This window comes from Aythya fuligula, chromosome 1 (genome assembly GCF_009819795.1).
Source record: "Aythya fuligula isolate bAytFul2 chromosome 1, bAytFul2.pri, whole genome shotgun sequence".
Taxonomy (NCBI): Eukaryota; Metazoa; Chordata; class Aves; order Anseriformes; family Anatidae; genus Aythya; species Aythya fuligula.
Window position 1 is genome coordinate 16,288,666 of NC_045559.1, and position 21,106 is coordinate 16,309,771.

General features: G+C 44.6%; 1 protein-coding gene across 1 annotated transcript in view; it reads right to left on the bottom strand.

Annotated features, from left to right (window-relative positions):
- CELSR1 (cadherin EGF LAG seven-pass G-type receptor 1) overlaps nt 1–21,106 on the bottom strand; it is a 159,355-nt gene that overhangs the window by 35,842 nt on the left and 102,407 nt on the right. Inside the window, exons 6-14 of the mRNA XM_032201043.1 lie at nt 9,890–10,047; nt 8,641–8,804; nt 7,215–7,340; nt 5,471–5,637; nt 4,847–5,032; nt 4,436–4,549; nt 3,896–4,070; nt 2,963–3,104; nt 1,090–1,210 (exon numbers count right to left, since the gene is read on the bottom strand). Coding sequence (XP_032056934.1) covers nt 1,090–1,210; nt 2,963–3,104; nt 3,896–4,070; nt 4,436–4,549; nt 4,847–5,032; nt 5,471–5,637; nt 7,215–7,340; nt 8,641–8,804; nt 9,890–10,047 — 1,353 coding nt within the window. The remainder of the gene's footprint in view (nt 1–1,089; nt 1,211–2,962; nt 3,105–3,895; nt 4,071–4,435; nt 4,550–4,846; nt 5,033–5,470; nt 5,638–7,214; nt 7,341–8,640; nt 8,805–9,889; nt 10,048–21,106) is intronic.

Consider the following 21,106-nt stretch of genomic DNA (forward strand, 5'->3'; position numbering starts at 1 on the left):
ATGGTGTTGCAATTAACAGAAAACATAACGTTTGACCATTCTTTCTGCTAGCCCATAGTTATCTCACTGTGTTGGGCAGACTGAGCACAGCAGGGGTTGCTGGGCTGCCCAGGCCCAGGGCACAGGCTGCTGATTGCAGTGGGGGCACAGGGCCCACATCTCTCATTATGTACTTGCTGCCTGTGCCCAGCGACAACATTCTTGAAGGATCTGCAGTTTTCTCTGCTTTGCAGTTCGACTCCTGCCTAGCATGGAGAAGCCAGGAAGAAAACTTCTTGCGCTGTCCATTTATGTCGCATGTACAGGGCAGGGAGAAATCAATGATCGTGTATTCAAATTGCATCTGCAACTGCTTTTGATCTGCGGAGTTACACGATTACACGAGACAATGGTGCTGGCACCCCGCTGACTCGATTTAACGCAACAGTTGCTGTGTGTCCTGCTGGCATTTAGGAAAGAAGTGCTGGGCCAGATTCGCTGCTGCTGGTTCAAATAGGCAGGACTCCTCTGAGGTCATGCAAATCTATTGTAAAACCTATTGTGGACAGCCCATTGTAAAACCTCCAGGAGGGAGGCGCCTCCCTTCCCCACTCTCTGCTCCGTCCCCATATGTCTGCAAAAAGCCTTGAGAGAGCAGTCCCTGAGGAAAGCGTTCAACCTCTCATTTTATTCAACTCTTCCAAGCTGCGAGGTCTTTGCTGACCTGCTGCAGACGACAGCTTCACCCAGCCAGCCCAAGCTGCGGCCCGGAGATCGCTTGCTTGTGACACAAAACCCACCACCAGCATTCCTCTCCGCCCAGGTCTGATCTCCCCCAGTAAATCAGGCTGCACTTCAGAGAGAGATCAGAGCCAGGCTTTCCTTCTCTCCGTTTTGCTTTACAAAGGCAAATAAGATAAGGGCTGCACAGTATGATTTGGTGAAGGGCAGTGCCAGCAAAATGTTTTAGGTAAACATTAACTGTGGTGTGCACATATAGGATACAAAGCACAGCTCTGTATACTTTGTCTGGGTTGCTGCAGTTATTAGTGATGTAGTTACTTTTTAAGCTAAAGAATTTTTTACTTCAGACTGCTGCTTTTTGCTTACCTTGCAGTGGCATTCCCCATTGGTCTTATTGCAATCAGGATCAAACCCTTTACTCGTCTCACAATTACACGGGCCGCAGATAGGATTTCCCCACCAGCCTCTGGGACAAGGCAAGTCAATCCTATAAAAGAAAATCACATCCAGAGAAAGTTCTTTTAAGATTCCTCTTAAAAGGTGGGAAAAAAGAGCTTTGGGCCAAATCTGCACTCAATTCCATCTGCTTATAGGGTGCAACGTACCTCACTGCAGCAGCCAACACTTTATATATGTGTGCGTGTGTGTTCACTGTAATAATAAAGATAAAGAATATCAGTTCTACAAAAGCCTAGTGGGAATACTTCTCTAAAAGTTTTCAGGACCAGCTCCTCTATATATCTATATGAGCAAATAGTGTTCTTTCCTCTAGGAGAGGGTGATGGCACCCACGTTGCCTCCTGGAAGTGGTCCCTGGTCCCAGCAGCCCCACAGCTGGGCGCTGCTGGGCTCAGCACTGGCTGGGGCAGGCTGGACAGCCCATGCCAGGCTGTGCTAACCTTCCAGCATCCCGTGCCCTGTCCCTAACTTACCCATCACCACCAGCACAACCTCAGGCTGTGTTTCCCCAATGCTTTACACCTACGTGAGGGCTGCTGTCTGGTTCTGTCCCCTCCCTATGCATTCCTGCCCCATGGTGCAGGAAAAAGCAGGTACAGCAAGCCAGAGGCTGGGCATCAACCCAAAAGCTGAAACATATCCCTTGGTTTTGCTGGTTCTTTTTCTCCAGAATAAACTTCTGAGCAGGTTTGTCCCACAGCCACTGCTGCCAAGGATGCCCTGGGGTGGGATGAGGTAGTGATCAAGGGAGCCTGATGGCTGGAAGTGCATCAAGATGTAGCCTGAAGGATGATGCTGCCGAGGCTGCCCTCAGCAATAATGCAGAAAGGAATTCCTTCCCTGCTGTTCACCTACAGGGAGAAAAGCTGCTCGCTGTCTGTTCCAAAGACCACACTGAATTTTGTTTATGGTAATTGCTTGCCTTGTACTTCTATGCTTTATAATACAGGAAAAAAATCAGCAATGCTGCACTTGACATGAAGTCAGCAGATAATGACAAGGGACTACTTCTCTTTGTTGCTAATCCAGAGGAGTGACAGACGAATCTGGCAACAGCAATGTCAGTGTTTGCAAGCCCACACAACAAAAGGCAGAGGAAGAAGCTTGCAGTTTTCAAAGGGAAGGAAACAACATCACATGAGCTATTCCTAAATGTGTAGACAAATGCCCTCAAATGAATGATGTGCATTCATTTGCACATCATGAATGGCCCACATTAGAGCAAATCAAAATGCCATCTTGGGGATAGGGCTGGTTGCTGAATGCTTATCTGAGACCAGGAAGCTGCTGATGAGGGAATCTGCACGTTTCCACCACACAGAGACAGGGCACAGACCTCCTAGGCTGTCCAGAAGACATAGATTTTTGCCAGCCCAGGGTCCAGAGCCAATCTCCAAAGCCATTTTATGTGGCCAGGCCACTAAGTGGGTGCATTGATCTCTGAGCGTGTTGGGGCAGCTGAAGGGGAAGCTCAGAGCCAGCTTTGGCCAAGCCTACCAAAAGGTACAGGTTAGAGGCCATGCTGTGTAATGCAGCACAATTAGCCTAGCCCCTGAACTGCTCGTGAAGGGAAGTGGCCCCTGAGTGTATGGAAGTTTGTCTGGTATCTGGGAAGAGAGCTTGGGAGCACCGAAGGACAGGGGGCCTGCAAATACCATCTACTAGGAACATGTGAAGTAGAACAGGAAAGCTAACTAAAGCATAAAAGAAATTGATGGACTGCTCCCTTAGGAGGAGAGGCAGCTGGGAGGATCAAGGAACCAAAGAATAATTCTCCTACTTGCTCTCGCAGTACTGCCCGTAGTAGCTCTGTCCACATTCGCAGGTGTAGCCATGGGATGAGCTAGGTTTGTGCACACACGTGGAGACATGCTCACATGGGTTCAGGTTACATACATCAACACAGTCTCTTCCAAAGTACCCTGGGGAGACAAGGTCATAAAATTACAGCAACCATTGTAATTTACGATTTGCATGTCTCTAAACGACCATCTATTTTATGCTCATACACTAATAACACATCTTCAATAATCAGTAGATTCTCCCTGAGATACTGTCAGAAGAAGGTACTCTTTTCCCTCTCAGCCAAAAATATAGTGGGCTGTTCTTTTCGACAGCCTGTTAACATGCTTCAGGCACCCTTGTGTCTCTGGTTCCCAATTTTATATTCAGGGCATGTGTTACAAATAGTTTTGTATTCTCTCCCTGCACGTACGGGAGGTGACTGTGCTGGGTGCTGACAGCATGTGCTGGCTACATGCACCAAAACAGAGAAAACATTCAAAGTATCTCGATTAGGATGCAGGCTGTGAGACTGAAATCCAACAGCAGAAAATGCTGGGAAAGAAAAAGGGAGAAAAGAAAAAGAAAAGAGAAGAGAAAGAAAAAGAAAACAGAAGAAAAGAAGAAAAGGGGAAGTGCACAGAAAGAGCCCTTTGGACCAGAAACTGTCTTTCTGTTTGGTTGACACATTTCCTAGAACAAATGATCCTTAGCCCGTGACTGTAGTTGCAAGGGTGGTACAGTAGGGCAAAGAAGGATTGGATGCTGATTGGAAGGAGAAGAAGCACTAGATGAGCACCACCACCAGCAGCAGCAGGAGGTGGCAAAGTGCTTGCAAAACATCCTGCCACGGTGGCTGCTTCTCTTCTGATGAGCACAGGGAGATGGGCTCCAGCTCCTGCCTGAGTGCACGGGGCGGTCAGTGGGTTACCTGGGTCACACACGCAGGAGTAGCTGTCCCAGTCGTCGCTGCAGTAGCTGTGCTGGGGACACGGGTTGGAGTCGCAGGGGTTATCCACTTCACAGCCCTCCTTCACGTTGATCTTGATAGCCTGTTTCATGTTGAGTGTGGCTATATTTGTAGACGTCTCTCCCATTCTTACTCCCTGGTGACAAAAGACAATTATTTTTAATTTAGAGTTCTCATTCTGAATACAGTACGATGTGTTTCACTACTTCCATTAATCCTTGAGGCTGCATTTTACAGAAACATCACCTGATCAGTCAAAACCAGATTTTTTTCAAATGCTTGTCTCTGATTAAATCAAAGAAGCAAAAGAAAAGGGATGTTGCTGTGTGAGACCAGATTTGTACCTGGGAAAGTGGGCAGACTTTACTATTTTGATTCTTAGATATTTTGATGGAGGAAATAGAAATGTTTGGGGAAGGATTAAAAAAGAAAAAATATGCATTTTCATATGGGTATTTTCTTAGAAGATCAATATTTGCCTCTATTATTCTCATTTCCTACCTGCATACAGCCATAAAACCCCTGCTGAACAGAGATTTGGTCACCAGAGACACCTCCCACAATGATGCTTTTCATTTTTAGTCCGGGTAGTTGATTTCCAATTTGCACAGTGCTCTGTTGAGGAAAAGGACAGTTGATAAGAAGCACTATCATCCTCTGCAACACAGACAGCTACTTTCTCTAGTGATAGAATCAAACAGTAGCTGACTGTACATTTTGGAAAAAAATATTGAAGAAGTGAGGAGCTTGGATTTGTTCACAAGATATATTATCATTAGGTTTAATAAATTAATTTAGCTTCTTTAGGCACTAGGCACTGCAGAACATCTCTCAGAGCATAAGTATTTGTCCACAGTCTCCCTACAAAATATTTTTGTTGTGCTTAGTGGCAAAGTTATAATGCTGCCATACCTGGTACATCCCATAGTCCAAGGACATGACGGCCAGGTACTTGATGTCTTTTCCATCTTTAGCACTCTTTAGCTCAATTAATAAATGATGCCATTCCCCATCACTGACTCGTGTCTGGGTCATCTTCAAACTAGCAACCTGGCTCAGGCCACTGTACACTTCAAACTGCACATAGTTGTTCAGTATCTGTTGGGAAAAAAAATCATGTCTATTCTTTGTGACATGGTTAGATTTGGTGGGACAGAAGACAAGATAAAAAACATTTCCTTAGAAAACCCCAAAGGAAAAGAATACAATAAAAAAAGAGAACACTTGCAATAACTCCTTGTATAATTTCAGACATTCAGTTTCTAACTTACCCTAGTGGGAGGTGAGGGAGAAGACAACAGAGAGATTCTTTTCATTTGTATTAATGCACACTACTAACTTTGTTTAGGAAACCTTAAACCACAGAATTTCAAGTTTAGAATGATCAAAAGTAGAAGGCTGAAGAAATCATTTGTATTTACTGATGTGCATTTAGCAGAGTGGATGAAGCTGTGTAGTTCATGTGGCCGTATCCACTGATAGGGATGGGGGAGAATCTCTTACTACTTTTCTAAGCATAAAAGGCCACATTTCTACCTGGATGTTGATCTTGGATGCAGCTCCAGCATTTGCTTGCATTAACATGCCATTGACTTTCCGGGTTCTGAACATCAGCCCAATGTACCACGGCACAGAGATGGTAATGTCAAGGTCACTCCAAATGATGATGCTCTCTCCACTGAAACGCTGAGGAGAAGGCATTACTGTAAAACAAAAAAACATGACAGAAACACTTTATATCCTTCAGGACAGAGGTTAAGAGTAGAAATAACGTGGTATCACGGTGGTGGCACGAGGCAGCACCTCCACACTGCTACTGCATTATAGAGGCGAGAGACATTCCTAGAAAGGCAAGCTTTGGGATCTCTGCTGATAGATTTCTGCTGGTGAGTGGGTGGACAAAGCAGGAAACACAAGGCCAAAACTTGCTGCAGATGCTTTCAACATATCCTTGATTACCTGCTTCTAATTAGCAGATTAAACGCAGAGGAAAAGGCTCTGAGGCAACAGGAAATATAAATTAATTATAAATAAGCCGGGGCCAAATTATTCAGCTGTCTCAACTATGTGGTCTTTTTGCAGGGAGAAAGCTCGTGAGGAGTCACCAGAGCCATCTGCCTTAGACATCTCGAGCCGATAGCTGAAGTGTTGCCCTGATGTCTAACCCTGCATGAGTATGTGGTGGCTTTGGTGTGGGATCTGCAGCCAGGCAGCTCCTGAGTGATGTCCTCGCTTCCAGCAATGGTGCAGCAGCTTTTTCCAAGTGGAAGCTGGCCCCTTCACCCAGGGATAGGTGCAGGAAGCCTCAAGGAACACCTGCTCAGGCTTCTACAAACACAAGCGGGGGCATGGGGTGGGACAACTAAAGCATGGCCTGGTCTTGGAATCCACAGAGCAATTTAAAAGTTATCCATTGTACATAGACCACAGAGTCACAGAGGGGGGCCGGGGCACACCTTCCCCTGCTTCTAAACCAGAAATCTCTGTCCCCCAGAGCTTTGGCCTCTGGCATCCCCCCACCTCCGGCCCTTCCCCATGCCTGGGACTGAGGGGCTGCAGGTGCCAGTGCCCCCAGATGGGACCTGATCAGCCCTGCCACCTCAGGGAGGGGGACACGTGCTTCAGAGCATCCTCCTGCCACCAGCAAGGCAGTGATGCAGCAATGCGAGCTGTCTGCTCAGGGCTTGTCACTTTGAAGTGCTGCCTGTGTATCTACATAGACATTAAGAGACTCCTACATTGAAAAGGTCAACAGAGGGGGGGACCTTGGAAACACGCTGCCAACACACACCACACACACACACACACGCAATGTGTTCAATCAAAGAAAAACCCAGCAAAACTGAAAGTGCTGGTGCTCAGCAGAGGCTGCCTTCTTGCCAAGGAAGTGGTGATTAAAAATGCACATTCAACCCCGGTCTGAGTCAAAGCCTAATAAAATCAGCGGGATTCTTTCCAGTGATTTAAGGGGGCTTAGGATCAGGCATTTTTACTATAAACAAATTACTAAATACTGCCAAGTTCTGTGGAACTCCTTTGGTCTCGTAAATAAATCAATGAAAGCTGCTGTTACTCATGACAGTAAGTCGGCTATCATATTTACTCTAGAGGTGATCTCACGATCATTTCAAATAGATGAGAGGTGATTTTTAGTCTCAGTTGCAATCTTCTGTTACCTATCCCTTAAACATCACAGCGGGACATACATGCTCTGGGATGTCAATGGCTGGTAACGAGACGTGCACACATGACTTCACACCAAGGGGCCCCTGCGTCCTACCTTGCTCGCAGTTTTTGCCCCCGTACCGTACGGGGCACTCGCAGATGTAGGTGTTCCACTTGTTGACACACGTGCCTCCGTTCTGGCACCAGTTGGCTTCGCAATAGTTCCTCTGTGCTGCACAGCCTGGAAGTCAGGAAAACGGTCACTTTGCATGGCTTTAGCAAAAAAAAAGGGCTCTGGATGACTGACTGTGTCTGAGTTTCTTTGCAAAAAGCAGACACAAACACTACAGTATTTTTTTTTTTTTAATATACTTGAAGTCAGTGCAGCAAAATGTGGATGGCAAATGTTTTCATGAGCTGGGCAAGTGTTACATTCATAAAGACAAATCTATCAATGGCAATTCAATACAGTCACCGAGCTGTAAATCTCTGGGTGGTAAGAGAAAATTTGGGGCACATATCTGGCAGCAACTGCTGCAGACAGCCAGATAGACCAGCGCTGTGACTCAGCAGCGTGGTTCTCAGTTTACTGTCATGTAACCAAGGAACCAACGTGTAGTGTTACGCAGAGTAGTAACACTATTGTAGGTCAATGTTTTAAACCATGTGGGAACATGCTTTGAAATGAGGAAAAGAAATCCATCCTAAAGAAAACATTTCTTTTATCATGCCCTTCCTGATGTGTATTTCCACAAGATAAAAACTTGTGTTTAATTAACATTAGAGATGTGAATGTTAAAAAAATGCTCCAAAACAAAATTGTAAATTTAAGCTTCTGCCACCACTTCCTTCTTAATCCATGATCTGTGCCAAGATCATACATATAAGAACCAAAATTTAGGTCTTACATGGAGCTTCAGCAGGGTGGGAGGAAAGGACTTGCCATTCTTCTGCGTAAGAGACATTTCTATGTTGATGGAGCACTTTGTATATGAGCTAACCCTCATCATTGATCCAGGGACTAGAAACCAAACCAGAAACTCCAACAGGCTGCTGCATGAAGCAGGCTTCAGATTTGAAGGACTGCAAAATATGTCTTACAGGATAAACTTCATTTATGAAAAAAATCATTACATACATTGCTTTTTTCATGAACTAATCCCATTGGCTTTCAGAGCAAAGTAACATTGAAAAGGTAATCTAAAAAAAAAAGAAAAAAAAAAAAAGCCTAAGAGGAGGAGTAAATTCCCTGTGCAAATTCCTGGGTGAAACTCATAATGATGCAGAAGGTTTAAACAAGCCCAGTTCTTTTCTGCATGGCACTTAATCCTTTAAGTGTGCACCTTGCCACAGGCTACTGTGTGTGTCCTTGGCACAGGCACTGACCGCACCCTGATCAAACAAACGAGGTGTGTTGAGCAGGTCTGGCTGCAGCTATGCCAGCGAGGGGGCCCCTTGAAATGCTGAAATGCTTTTTTTTATATACAGCTATGGCAGAGAGTTTTCTACTGCTGATTTTTTAGGTTTTTGGTTGTTCATACCTGGCAGCGTCCCATTATTGGCGATGTAGCTGGCCATGTCGATCGGCTTGCTGTCAATAGAGAGGTTCCTCATGCAGCCGATAAACTGTCTATTGTGCACTGGGAAATCTTCTGGCAAGTTTGGGACCCCGCCAAGCAAAAGAGGGCCAGTCAGGTCCAAAGATCTGAAGAAACAAAGAAATAGTCACTATTTCCTGCACACAATTTGTTTGTTTTTCTTCCTTATCCTACTGTTTCCATAAGTACATCGGAGATGTTGAGTTTACTCGTGTTGCCACACAACTCCCTCTGCTACATCAGTGCTTTCAGAGCTCATAATCAAGTGACTTTCTGGTAAAACAGCTGATCTCAGTGTGCAGAAACACCATAATCTGTAATTTAGGAGTTGATGGATCCACACAAAATTCAATGACCTGTCTCTGTGGCTTATAGATGGCTTACAGTCTGCAACAAAAGGGTTGAGGTGCTGTAGTTTTTAATACAGTGACTTCATTACTCTACAGTGCCAGCCCTTTTTAAATCTTCTGAAGATCTTAGTCTTCATAACATTTGGTGGAAGTAGGTTCTGCTGATCAACTCCATGCTGTATGAAAAGTTTATCATTTGGTCAGTTTGAATTAGCCTTAATTTTTATGATGTGCCCTCCTCTTGGGATTTTAGAACAGCACATGCCTATCAATGGCCTTTCTGCTATCAGTCATTATTTTATACGCCTACCGTGTTGCTTGCTATCCATCTCCTCTTTAAACTCAACAGTAATAACCTTTTTTGGTCTTTCCTCATGGGAAAGCTTTTTCTTTTTTCTTTTTTCTTTTTTTTTTAACACTAAATGATTTTTTCCATGCCCTTTGAAGATAGGACTGTTAACTTAAATTATGTAAGTAATAAGCTCTTCAGCAGTCCCCTTCCTAATAACTTGTAACATTTTATTTGCCCTGCTCTCTAAATGTTCATACTGAGTAGATAGTGTTGGGATGCCATCTGCAATGTTTTCCAGTTCTTTTTGTTGCATTTTACAAGCAATTTAGGCACATGTCTGTATCTATGTGAAATTGTGCATTCCACCCAGTGTGCCAACACTTGCAGTAGCCTCCACCAAATTTCATTTGCTGAACTAAAACTTGTAATTTTTTCTTGTTAAGTTGTATCCCTTTTTCTAACTTAATTTGTTTGGCAGTTAACCTCGTATTGTTGACTCTCCCCTGGAAGAAGAGAACGATTGGAAAACACAGATAGAGGAAATCCTTACTTCTTTGAGCCAGTCTGAGTCCCCTGGGCAGCACAGGTGTAGTTCCCAATGAGACTCCCGAAGCGCACGGCCACCGCTGTGTCACAGTCATCCACGGTCACCACTGCCACCTTCTCCCCTGAAGGCCCGTGGGGAATTCCTAAACGCCCAATGTTGGGCTTCAAAGAGTAAATGGCACATGTCACACAACACTGTATACACACAGGATTTAAACGCTGGTTCAGCCAGCTCAACAACATCTTCCTCTCAAAAAGGGACTCAAATAGGATGTGTAAATGAAGTAGCAGAAGCTAAGTTGACCTATGAAACTGCGGCAAGAAAATAAACCAACAGATGGATGACTTTATAGGGTTCATACACGCCCCAGGTGATACACAGCATGGTCAGAAGTGGCCTCAGTCTTTGCCACTGCTGAACCACTTTGGTGATTGCAACAGAAAGGGATGCCTATGGGACTGAGAATCCAGACCCAATCACCTCCACCACAAGCACATCCTTCATCTCTGGTACGCGTCCCTTAATTTCCCAGTGGAGGGGCACAAGCTTTACCCCAGCGTGGCTGACGGGAGAGCACATCTGCTACACAGAAGCTCAACAGCTGCCACTTCTCTGGTGGAGGGATGCACCACTATGGTTAAAAAAGGGACCACGTATACATGTCAGCGTAATAGCCTTGGTGAAGACCTAAGAAATTGTATAAGGAAATTCTTTTTCCTGTTTAGTGTTTGTAGAGAGCTGCAGAGTCCTAATCGACCACTGGTACTGGATCTCTGAGGATGTTTTAGGCGAAAGAGAAGCAATGAGCTGAACTTCCCTGGCTTTGCTGCTGCTCCTCTATGGGCAAAGGGACACCTCACAGGAGGGAATTCATGAAGATCTGACCCAAACGTGTAGCATAACTGAAAGCCAAGAGATATTTTTATAATGTGTTGATCAACAAGGCTTGTAACCATATGAAAATGGAAGATGGCTGGGCGTTACACCCTAGTTTGCTGTACACTTTAAAACAAATATAGCTCAATTGTGTACCAAAATCCCTATTATTATTAAATAAAATTTCTAGAGCAAACAGGGAAGCAGCATGGGGATAAAAGCCTATTCTTACTGCTTCAGTTGTACAGACATAAATTTATTAAAATACTTAAAATCGTATCACCATATGTAAAGAGATACAGATTAATTTTTAAGGGTAATTATCCTAATGTATAAAAAAAATTAAAAGGATATTTCCTGGTGTCGATTCCAGTTAGAAAGTATTTTCCATTTCCTCTACCTAACGTGAACACACAGTCTGGCCGTTATACAGTATAAGGTTTTGACCTCTCCTAATTGATATTAAGGCAGATTTTATTTTTCCAATACTCCATTTGTTGCTGCCTAGCTTGGAAAGACAGGAAGCAGACACAGTTGCACTGCTGAAAATATTGTATGCAATGATGGAAATGTTAGAGAGCAGCTTTTCAAAGCAAATGAAAAAATACTTAAAAAATAAACTAGCCGACGGGCAAACTTTCCCTTCCAAAATTAAAATGTTTACATTCTGGGTGCTACTTCTATTCATTCGGAGGAATGATTTGATTAACATTCATGTTCTCTTGCTTCACTGAAATAATCTATTGTTTCTTACATGGGAGCCCTGACAAAGGGAGGGTATTTATTCTCGCAGCAGGGGGGATCTGCCCAACGTTAATCAAGACTGCAACCTGATGAGACTCATCAGTTTGCAGCTGCTCCTTCACAGTCAAGTAGTTGCAGTGGCAAATGGAGCTTTTTTTTTTTTTTTTTTTCTACTTTTATTTAACATCGAAATTGCAAGGCTTTTCTCTAGATGTTGACTGGTAACTGCAGTGCGGGCCTCTGGCATCTGATGACCACACAGAACCACAAGATGAAGCAAAGTAAATGGATTATTCAAGTGGACAAAAACAAACCTGCATGCAGTTCAAACTCTTAGTTCAAATGTCTCTTCCAACCTAGAAATTCTGTGATTCTGTGATTCTGTGATAATTTTCTGACCACATTAAAATACTCATTTGATAGAAAAGGCTAGAAATTCAACAATATGTTGCTGGGAAAGGAAAGAGATTCTCTGAGTGATTTCATGTGAGCTGGATTTCTTTTTTTCTTTTCTATGTCACAAGTACTACACCACTCATCTTTTCAGCCCCTAGCTTAGGGAATACTTTGTAACTGAAGTAATGTGAACAAAAATAAAAAGCTGGAATGGAGGGAGCCTAAATTAGGAGTTCATGCAGAACTGAATCATGAAACTGATTTTATTCATTTAATATTTTGATTAATACTGAATATATTATTATTTTTTTGGTAACTGAAAGGGTATTTAGAGTATCATGCATTATTAAAAAAAAAGATTCACTTTATATACCTGAGTCCTAGAAAGAGAATTAATCACACAATATGAAACTTGGGATCTAATGACAAGAATTTCTACTGTAAGCTTAGAGATTGTCAGCCAAAAATGATGAAAAGTATGGAAGAATTAACCGTATTAGCCGTGGCTACAAAACAATTACGAAGCATGGTGTGATTAAAATGTAAAACTGGCAATGCAATAGCGGGTTGTTGCAAGGATGGGTATTAGGCAAATTTTATGACAATGAATAGCATAAATGTTGTAGACAAATTTGAGTTCATTTATTAAAAATAACTTCAAACCAGAGCAGATGCACAAAAGTACAGCCAAGGCAATGTAGAGCTTACCTTATCAATCAGACTAAAAAGTTTCAGCATGTTTAGGCTAGCAAGGTAAAAGGCTGAGGAAGGGTTTTGGAACTGAGAAGACTATCACTGCAATGGACACATTACAAGAACAATTGGGTAGAAGATGCCTGTGAGTTACATAGGCTGGAAATCACAAGGTGATGCCCAGCCATCAGAAGGGTCATCTTTGGGAAAGTAGCAGGGGCAAAAATGATAAAAAAGAACTTAATTTATTGGTGGTTATAGGAGCTGCTGTTAGCAGAGAACTGACCTATGTTCTTAAGAAAATAAATCTAAGTAATTAATACTTGGAAAATGCACTAGAAAGTGAATTCCCAACACTAAAGGACAGTACAAACATCTACATTTCAGGCACGAGCTTTGCTTCTGTGCAATACAACTGGAGCAAGACTGATCCCTAACAGTAGGAACAGCTAACACAAACCAGCATTAATTCACACTATTATTTTCTGGAAATATGTTCAAGGAATTAAAAGCCAGACTTTCATCTGGGTACTTAGCAGTCCTTTCTGCCTGTCAGACTCATCTCCTGAAGCACCATGCTACCAAAAAGGCAAGTTTCATTAGCTGTGCCAATTCTGCACTCATGAGTAAATGTTCAGTGTGGTGTACAGGAATTTACCAGCATGACCCCCATTAATGGCAATGCAAGTCATGTAACTAAGTTCCTGCTCATGGAGCTGAAAATTTACCTTGTGCTGCCTACCCCTAAAGACTGCCTTTTAATTTAGCGCTTGTCCAGAAAGAGGTTGGGATTCAGACTTCAAAGACCACATGCTGTAAAAGCGAGTAGCAAGCAGAGGAACCAAACAGTGCCAGAGAGCGCACTGGGTCTCATTTAAACAAACTATGAAAGAAATGTACTCCTCCTAGACTGGGGGGGGGGGGGGGGGGGAATATTCTGAGTGTTGCAGAATTTTATCACCATCATGTATGTAATGATTCTTCAAACATTCAGTGTATAGAATCATAGAATCACAGAATATCCTTGTGGGAAGGGGCAGAGAGTCCAACTCCTGGGCCCGCATGTGTCCAAGAGCGTTGTCCTAATGTTTCTTGAACTCCACCAGGCTCGGTGCCATGTCTACTGCCCTGGGGAGCCTGTCCCAATGCCTGACCACCCTCTGGGTGCAGACCCTTTCCCTAACCCCCAGCCTGACCCTCCCCTGTCCCAGCTCCATGCCGTTCCCTCGGGTCCTGTCGCTGTCCCCAGAGAGCAGAGCTCAGCGCCTGCCCCTCCACTCCCCTCGTGAGGGAGCTGCAGGCCGCCACGAGGCCTCCCCTCAGCCTGCTCTGCTCTGGGCTGAGCAAACCCAAGGACTTCAGCTGCTCCTCATGCATCTTGCCCTCTAGGCCCATCTGTATGCATAGCCAGGGCATCCCATATTAAAATCTGCTGCACTGACATCTATGCTTGCTTGTCAGAACTACATACAGAGTCTTTTGTCAAAGTGAAAGAAGCAGGGCCCTGACACATGAAGGAAGCCCCTATATTTCTCTTTTTCTTTAAAACAAGATGAATGATATTTATGTTTCTCAAATAATGGCAATAAGTATAAAAAATAGTAAATAGTGACATGAAACTTAAGTTAATCTCTCCAAGTTTGCAGGAAGGAGATTAGAAGTTTTGATCTATGGGTGGATAATCTCAGATTTCAGGTCTAATGCATGGCATTCTCCCTGGCCCAGACAAAGTCACAGGAATGGCAGTGTCCCAGGAGGGCTTGAAAACCGCAGCATCCTTCCCAACCAGAGCAGAACTAATAGTGAGATGTCCCACACATCTACTGTCCTCAGTGGTGACCTGGAGGGATGACCTTCTCAAGCTGCGAAGGTGATACAAATCCCTTGGCAGCCGACATGGCCACAGGCCACCTGGGCGATTTCCTGTGGTCTCGGTGGTGGAGCGAGAGAACGCCACCCCGAAGATATTTCACTAGAGGTGCCAAATCTGATTTTAGTGAAACCCAAGGACGGAACAATGAACTGTTTTGACTTTCCCCCACAATTTCAACAGAAAGAAACACGTGGAGATTCTCACAGGTGCATGTTAAATGCTGGAAAGCTTCATCTGTGAACTTGCTTTGTATAAATGGAGACTGGAGAGAGGAGAGAAGGTCATCAAAACACATCTGTTTATAGTTTGCATATCTACTGCACAAATCTACTCCCATTCCACTTAAAATATCACAGAGATATTCTGATGCATCTCAGTTTCATTTAGATCCTCTGTTATGTTAAAGTAAATATTTAAACTGCTGGAACCCACAGAGTTACTTATTAAGGATACAGATGACCTAATAATGCATAGGGAATGGAAAAGACATACAGATTAATGGATAATGGAAGCCTTTTCTTATATACTTAACTATCTTATTTTTACATTAGAAATAATAGTTTCCAAAGTCATAATGCAAAATGTTGGAGAGGTTTAAGCAAACAGTTGATTTATTTTTAATTAAGCCAGACTAGATGCTGTAGATGTAAAAATATTACAAAGTGCAAATGTTTGTTTAGTTAATCGGCTGCAGCAATGAGGATTAGGTGTCTGGATCTCACCCCATATTAGTTAATCCGCAAGATACCAGGGCTTTTCCAAGGGTCTCACAAATGTCTACTCCATCAGGAACATCTTCCAAATTCCTAGTTCCAGTCTCATATTAAAAAAAAAAAAGTCATTTGAATTTTTGCAGGGATGGGAAGAGGGATACTCTTGCATTTTTGTCACCTACAGGAGAGTGCTCAAACTTCACTGATATTTCCTGTACTCAGACTCAAAGCTGTGCTCTTCAGTCCGAGCCTCGGCCACGATTACTTCCGTCTGCTTCAGCCACCCCATTGAGACTATTGAAGGAGCTGACAGCAGAGGAGAGGACTCAGTAGCAATCTGTAAATGTGGCCAAGAATTTGAGAACACAATGGGAACTCTCGAAAGCGAGACCCCACTGATCTAGCAATGCTTGGCATCAGGAGACTTGTTTTTCTCAGAGGACAGATATGTCCCCATGCTGTAAGCACTGCCCTTCCTCAGCTCACTGTACACATAAAAAAAAAATCTGTTTTAGAAAGCTGGTCTTTTATCCAAACGCTTTGTGTGCCATGGCTTAATATGCAGAGCTTGCCTTGTTTGTCTTTAAATAAGTCCAAATCTGTAAAAAGAAAAGCCATCCTGAAGTCAGTGCCAGCCTTTTAGTGTTTCCAAGAGTTTGCTTACTGGACGATAAGTTACCCTTCTGTTTTTGTTAATCAGTAGCTAATGATTTATTGACTGTTAGGAGTGGTTAAAGGTTAAAAAGAATCTGTTTCCTAGCTATTTTTAATACAAAACAACACTCCTCTGCATTGCTAACGTGCCAGTTCAGCCCCCAAAACCCCGTGGTGCTCAGCGCAGAGCACCTCACCCTCACACCCTCTGGGGCTCTTTTCTTCCCAGCTCCTCCAGCTAGGGCGATAATGGGGGAAAATGGAGCCAGTGCAGGAGGGATGCTGCTGTCGGGGTCTGTCCCCCCTCGCTGGCTCCCTGGAGCTCATTAGGCAGCCTGCCAGCCCCCCCAGCTCCTTCATTAACCCCCCGGCCCCTGCTCCACTATCCAGCGCCTGTAAGGGAGCGAAGCTCTCTGATTCCCAGGCGATGCCGTGCTGCTTCAGTGGTCAAAAAGCTCATTAACCGCCTGCCGCCATGGCCTGCCTGGGCCAGCGGCCTGAGTCCAGCCCCCACAAGGACGATAAATAAATAAACAAGCAGGAAAAAAACCAAATGCATCAGCCAGCAGCAGGCAATGCAGGGAGGAGAGGCTAGGAAATGCCACAGGAGCTTAGTGCCGGGATGTGAACTTTTCTGATCAGTCGGGAAACTCCAAATTAGGCTAGATTAAGAGACACCATTAATGTTAATCTCTGCCTTTTTTCGAGTTTCCCCCTAGAGATTTCCAAAGCAACTTTAAAATTAGCTGGTGTGAAGAACAGAAAATCTCTTACACACATCCACTGGATCCCTCCTGATTAGTCACCAGGGAAAAGCGGGCTGCATCATTTCACATAAAACCCTTCTTCCTTTGATGTATGTATCCCCTTTACTCCCTGAATATTTTAATGGCATTTCTTTATACAAACTTGGCTCGAGCCTGTAGAGAAACATGAGAGCCTGTGACAGTGAAAAGGAAAACCCCAAATCTTCCCATCAGTGAGTCAAAAATGCAAATCCTGAAAAGCCACCAGACCAGTTCCTTTTCCTAGACAAACTCCCTGCAACACCGCAGGGTTGCAGGGAGTCCGGATCCAGGCTGGGCAACAAAGCCGAGCGAGTTTTGCTACTGATTTGTTATCTCCTGCCTGGCTGCATCCAGAAGCTAAGCTTTCGACACAGCCAGGAGATGTGGCACGTGGCAGCAGTGGTGCCCAACGAGCTGCTGCTCTCCTGGTGGTACAGCAGGGACGGGGAGCAGCCTTCCCATCCCACCAGGAGTGTCCCACCACGTGGCAATGGCATGGTGCTTCATGACAAAGCTGTGAAAAGCCACGGGTACCTGCACACGGCATCCAGCAGTGCACCTTTAGTCCACGGTGTAACCTTCACAAAGAGCATACAGCTCCTGCCAGGGGCAAGCTCTTGGATTTGACTCTTTTTGGCCATGTCAGCTATAGTGCTGACGGGAAGAAGGAGACTTCCCTGCCTGAAAGGGAAATTTTATTCCCTATTTGTATTATTAGATGCTCCTCAGCTCTTTGATGCTGAATCAGCGAGGCAGCAAGAAGGACTTGTTTTGGCTGCCAGGAGACCTTGCCCACCCCTCTGACAACATCCAGCTTGCCGCGTGGAGGACACCAAGCACACTGTTGCTCTGCTGCAGGACCCCTTGTCTGCCCTCCATGGCCCTTTCCTCCTCCCTGGGCTGACCCTGTGGCTGTGCTCCTTTTCTCTGCCCCCTCCTGCCCTCTGAACCCTTTTTCTGCCTTTTTTTGCTTCCTCCCTCCCTTCCACATGCTATTCTTTTGCATGCTCTCCTCTCCCACTTCAGCAAACCCTTCCTCATTCCCCACTTGTCCCTATGCCAGAACACTACTCCCAAACATTTTTGGCTTTATATAGATACAGCATTTTTTATATCTTAATTTTGCATCCAGGACACAAATGTTATTGCTCTCAGAGTGCAGGAAACACCTAGAAATAATAGCACGACATACCAGCCAACTCCTTCTCCTTAACCTAGTCCCTGGGGACACCTTGCCAAGTGTGCTGAAGCTCGGTGTGGGTGATGGGGACACAGCTGGGTCCATCCCAGGGGTCCCACACTGCTGCATGGGCTGCCCCCAGCTCTTGGCGAGGGTCTCCCAGACCCCTGAATGCCCAGGTAATTGCAAAGCCCTGCTTCCCCTCCTTCCACAGACAGAAGCAAAATACCTGAAAAGTTCCCCATGAATCAGCGAGTTACTGTAGATTTAGTGTGTGATTAAAGGGAGATAGCAGTGCACTTCAAAGCCCTTGCACCAAATTCCTGAGGTGCCATTTCAATGACTCTGCTAGAAGCAGTGTGCCATGCTAAATCGGCGATTCACCCCCACCAAAAGAGAAGAGAGGGTGAAAACACTCCTTTGCCACAATAAAAGGCACGGGGCATTTTCTGAAAGAACTGCATACTTGCTCTGAAATGGAAGAGCACAAAACGGTGTTTGGGGACGGGAAATGGTTGTAAATGCAGGTGGAACTCTACTGGCAGGAGCACAAACCTGTCAAACCTGAAGGAAATGATGCAGTGCCACAGCGCCAGTGAAACCAGAACCAAGTGCCCCCACCGCTGGATGTCACTTGGTACCCCTGCCACACGTCCCCTGTCCCCAACTGGCTTTGCAGGAGAGCTCAGCTCGCCAGCCTGCACAGCAAGCTTTCCAGCACACTCTTCAAGACCTGATGATTAAAGACCCTTCAGGCTGTGCCACCCTCCCACCTCCTCAGTTTTCGGAGGAGCTGAAAATCACCGTTTGGGGAGGTGCCCCTGAACCTCTGAGTTGTGTGGTGTGGAGGTGGCAGGCAGCTTGAGCTAAGCAGGCTGACGGAGGGCTGCCTGCTACCAGCTCCCATGGGTCCAGAAAGCCCAAAGCCCTGGGTGAAGCCTCACAGCCGAGACCCAGCCAGGAGAATGGACCCAGGCCTTGAGCTCTGCTTGGTTGTGGCTTGCAGGCCTGGTCCATGACGCCAATCCTCTGCGTGAAGACCCTGGGGAGCGCTTCTGAAAAAGTCCTTTTTATATGCAAATTGCTGCTAAAACAGGTATTTTCAGGTGTTGTGTGCAAATTCCGCAGCAATAACACTTCAAAAAGCACACAGGGGAGAAAAAGACGGGAAAGCCTTCGGTACTGGCCTGGTGTGCTGCTTCCCTAGCAGTGCAGGGGAATCCTCCGAGCTGTTACAGATAGCTGAGTGATCCGGGGCTGGGGAGCAGGACACGCTCTGCATCTCAATGACCTCCGAGTGACTTTCACTGCTTTACACTTTCATTTCCTGAGACACAGATTTAGAGGCCAGTTATTTGTTATTGTGTGTCAAGACAATGGAATGTCGCTCTGCAGCCAAGCCCCGGTTTCCTTTCTCAGGTATTAATCACTTTTCACTTACCCTTTACCAGAAAAAAATAAAAAATAAATAAAAAATCAACAAAAACAATTACTACTAACCGAAATCTGAACGAATAAATATCCTGTTCTGCAAGGGCAGATGGGATACCCCCTGTTATATCCCCCAAAACCTTCAAAGGCTCTGCATCCACGTCAGAGCAGGACCAAAAAAAAGCAAATATCAGCCAGGCGGCCCTGTGGTGATTTTTAGGAAGTGTTGGGTGTGTAGGAAAGGTTGCCACCAGCCAGCCCAAGTCCTGCTGAGGGAGCGTTAGGTGCACGTGGAGGAGCACAAGGCCAGCACAACCCTACAGGGACGTTTCTCCTGTCTTCCCGGCTCTTGCCTTTCCCACCTGCAGCACTGCAGGTGGAGCTCTGGATGGGTTTGCACAGAATTTTATGGATGAAAGGGACTAATTTGATTAGCTTCTCGTGCTTTTGGCTTCTACAACCACAGAACCGGTGAGTCCTGCCTCAACAACGTGGCTTCACCTGAGCTAAAATATTCCCCGAGAAAGGGAAATGCTGACTCCATTTAATGACTTCAAAGGCTGGTAAAACTGCCAGAATTTGGGCAGATAACCCTGCGGATTATATTCCTTCACCGTTAATGACATTGTGTGGTATTTCTGATCAGAATTTGTCAAAGGCTTTAGTTTCTCTATATCAAATTTATGATCTCATCCAGACTAGGACTTCCATTGATGATCCTCAGGATTTGGGTGGGAGATGATGAGTTGGGCCTCAGCAAGGATGGGAGGCTCGAAATCTTCAGCCAGGATGCCAGGAAATGACTCAGAAACTGAACTATTTCTGCAAAGATTACCTTTTCACATGGCAATTTAAAAGTTGGGTTTTGAGCACGTAGGAAACGACATGTTTTGCATTCAGACATTGGGAACATTTTATGTGTTTGACTGGAACAGCATTTTGAACTTTAAATGTAAAATCTTGGCATGCACTCAGCAACGGGAAATCTAATTTCTTTCCCTTCCTCTAGATGCTTGTAATTTTAATTGCTACAATTTTATTTATTTTTTTTCAAACAGCCGTGCCCACTAGCATCAAAATACATAATGGTATAAAGATAAATGCAAGATAAATAACACAAGTGCATAGAGACAAATTCCTCTCATTAACAGGTCATACCCCATATCATGCAGGTGCCTCCAGCACTAGCTACTGTCATGCTTCATAAGCATACAACTCTGTCCACCAAAAGGCACAAAAATCCACTGATGCAGTAACTTTGATTCTTTTAAGAAAGTTGTCAAAAAATTATCATGATGGGATCTGACTACAATATTGGTAAATCTGTAAAAACTTCTTTACCTCTTAAGTTGGAAAGTAAATTAAACACGCATGCCCCTCAGTACACTGTTAAAAATTCTGGCCCTGGATAGCAAAGCAAGTGATTTTTTCAGTGAAATTGCTTTTCTTCCTTGTATAACAGAAGAAACTCCTTTCTCTTTGAAAAGGAGGCCCCATCCTTTTCCAGGTAACCACAGACAAATCGCTGCCAAGACCAGAGGTAACGACTCGGCTATAGTCCCATTCCCAGTGCCCTACAAACTGCCCCATACCTAAGCCATGCAAGAACTTCTGACCCCATGAAAACTCTGGAGAAGGAAGGCATCCAGCACAAAGCGATGATCTCTTAGTTTCTTAGAGATGTTATAGATTTAGCTTTGGAAATGCAGATTTGAAAAAAAAAAAAAACCTTCTGGAAAAAAAAATGCCCAGAGAAGTGGTTTGTCCCTAGCTGAATGACTTTTCTAGTGTTCATAGCACCCCTCCCTGTCCCCACCCCCCAGTATTTGCTTAACATTGCGATTAATGCTCTGCATTTTTCTCCTCCAGGCA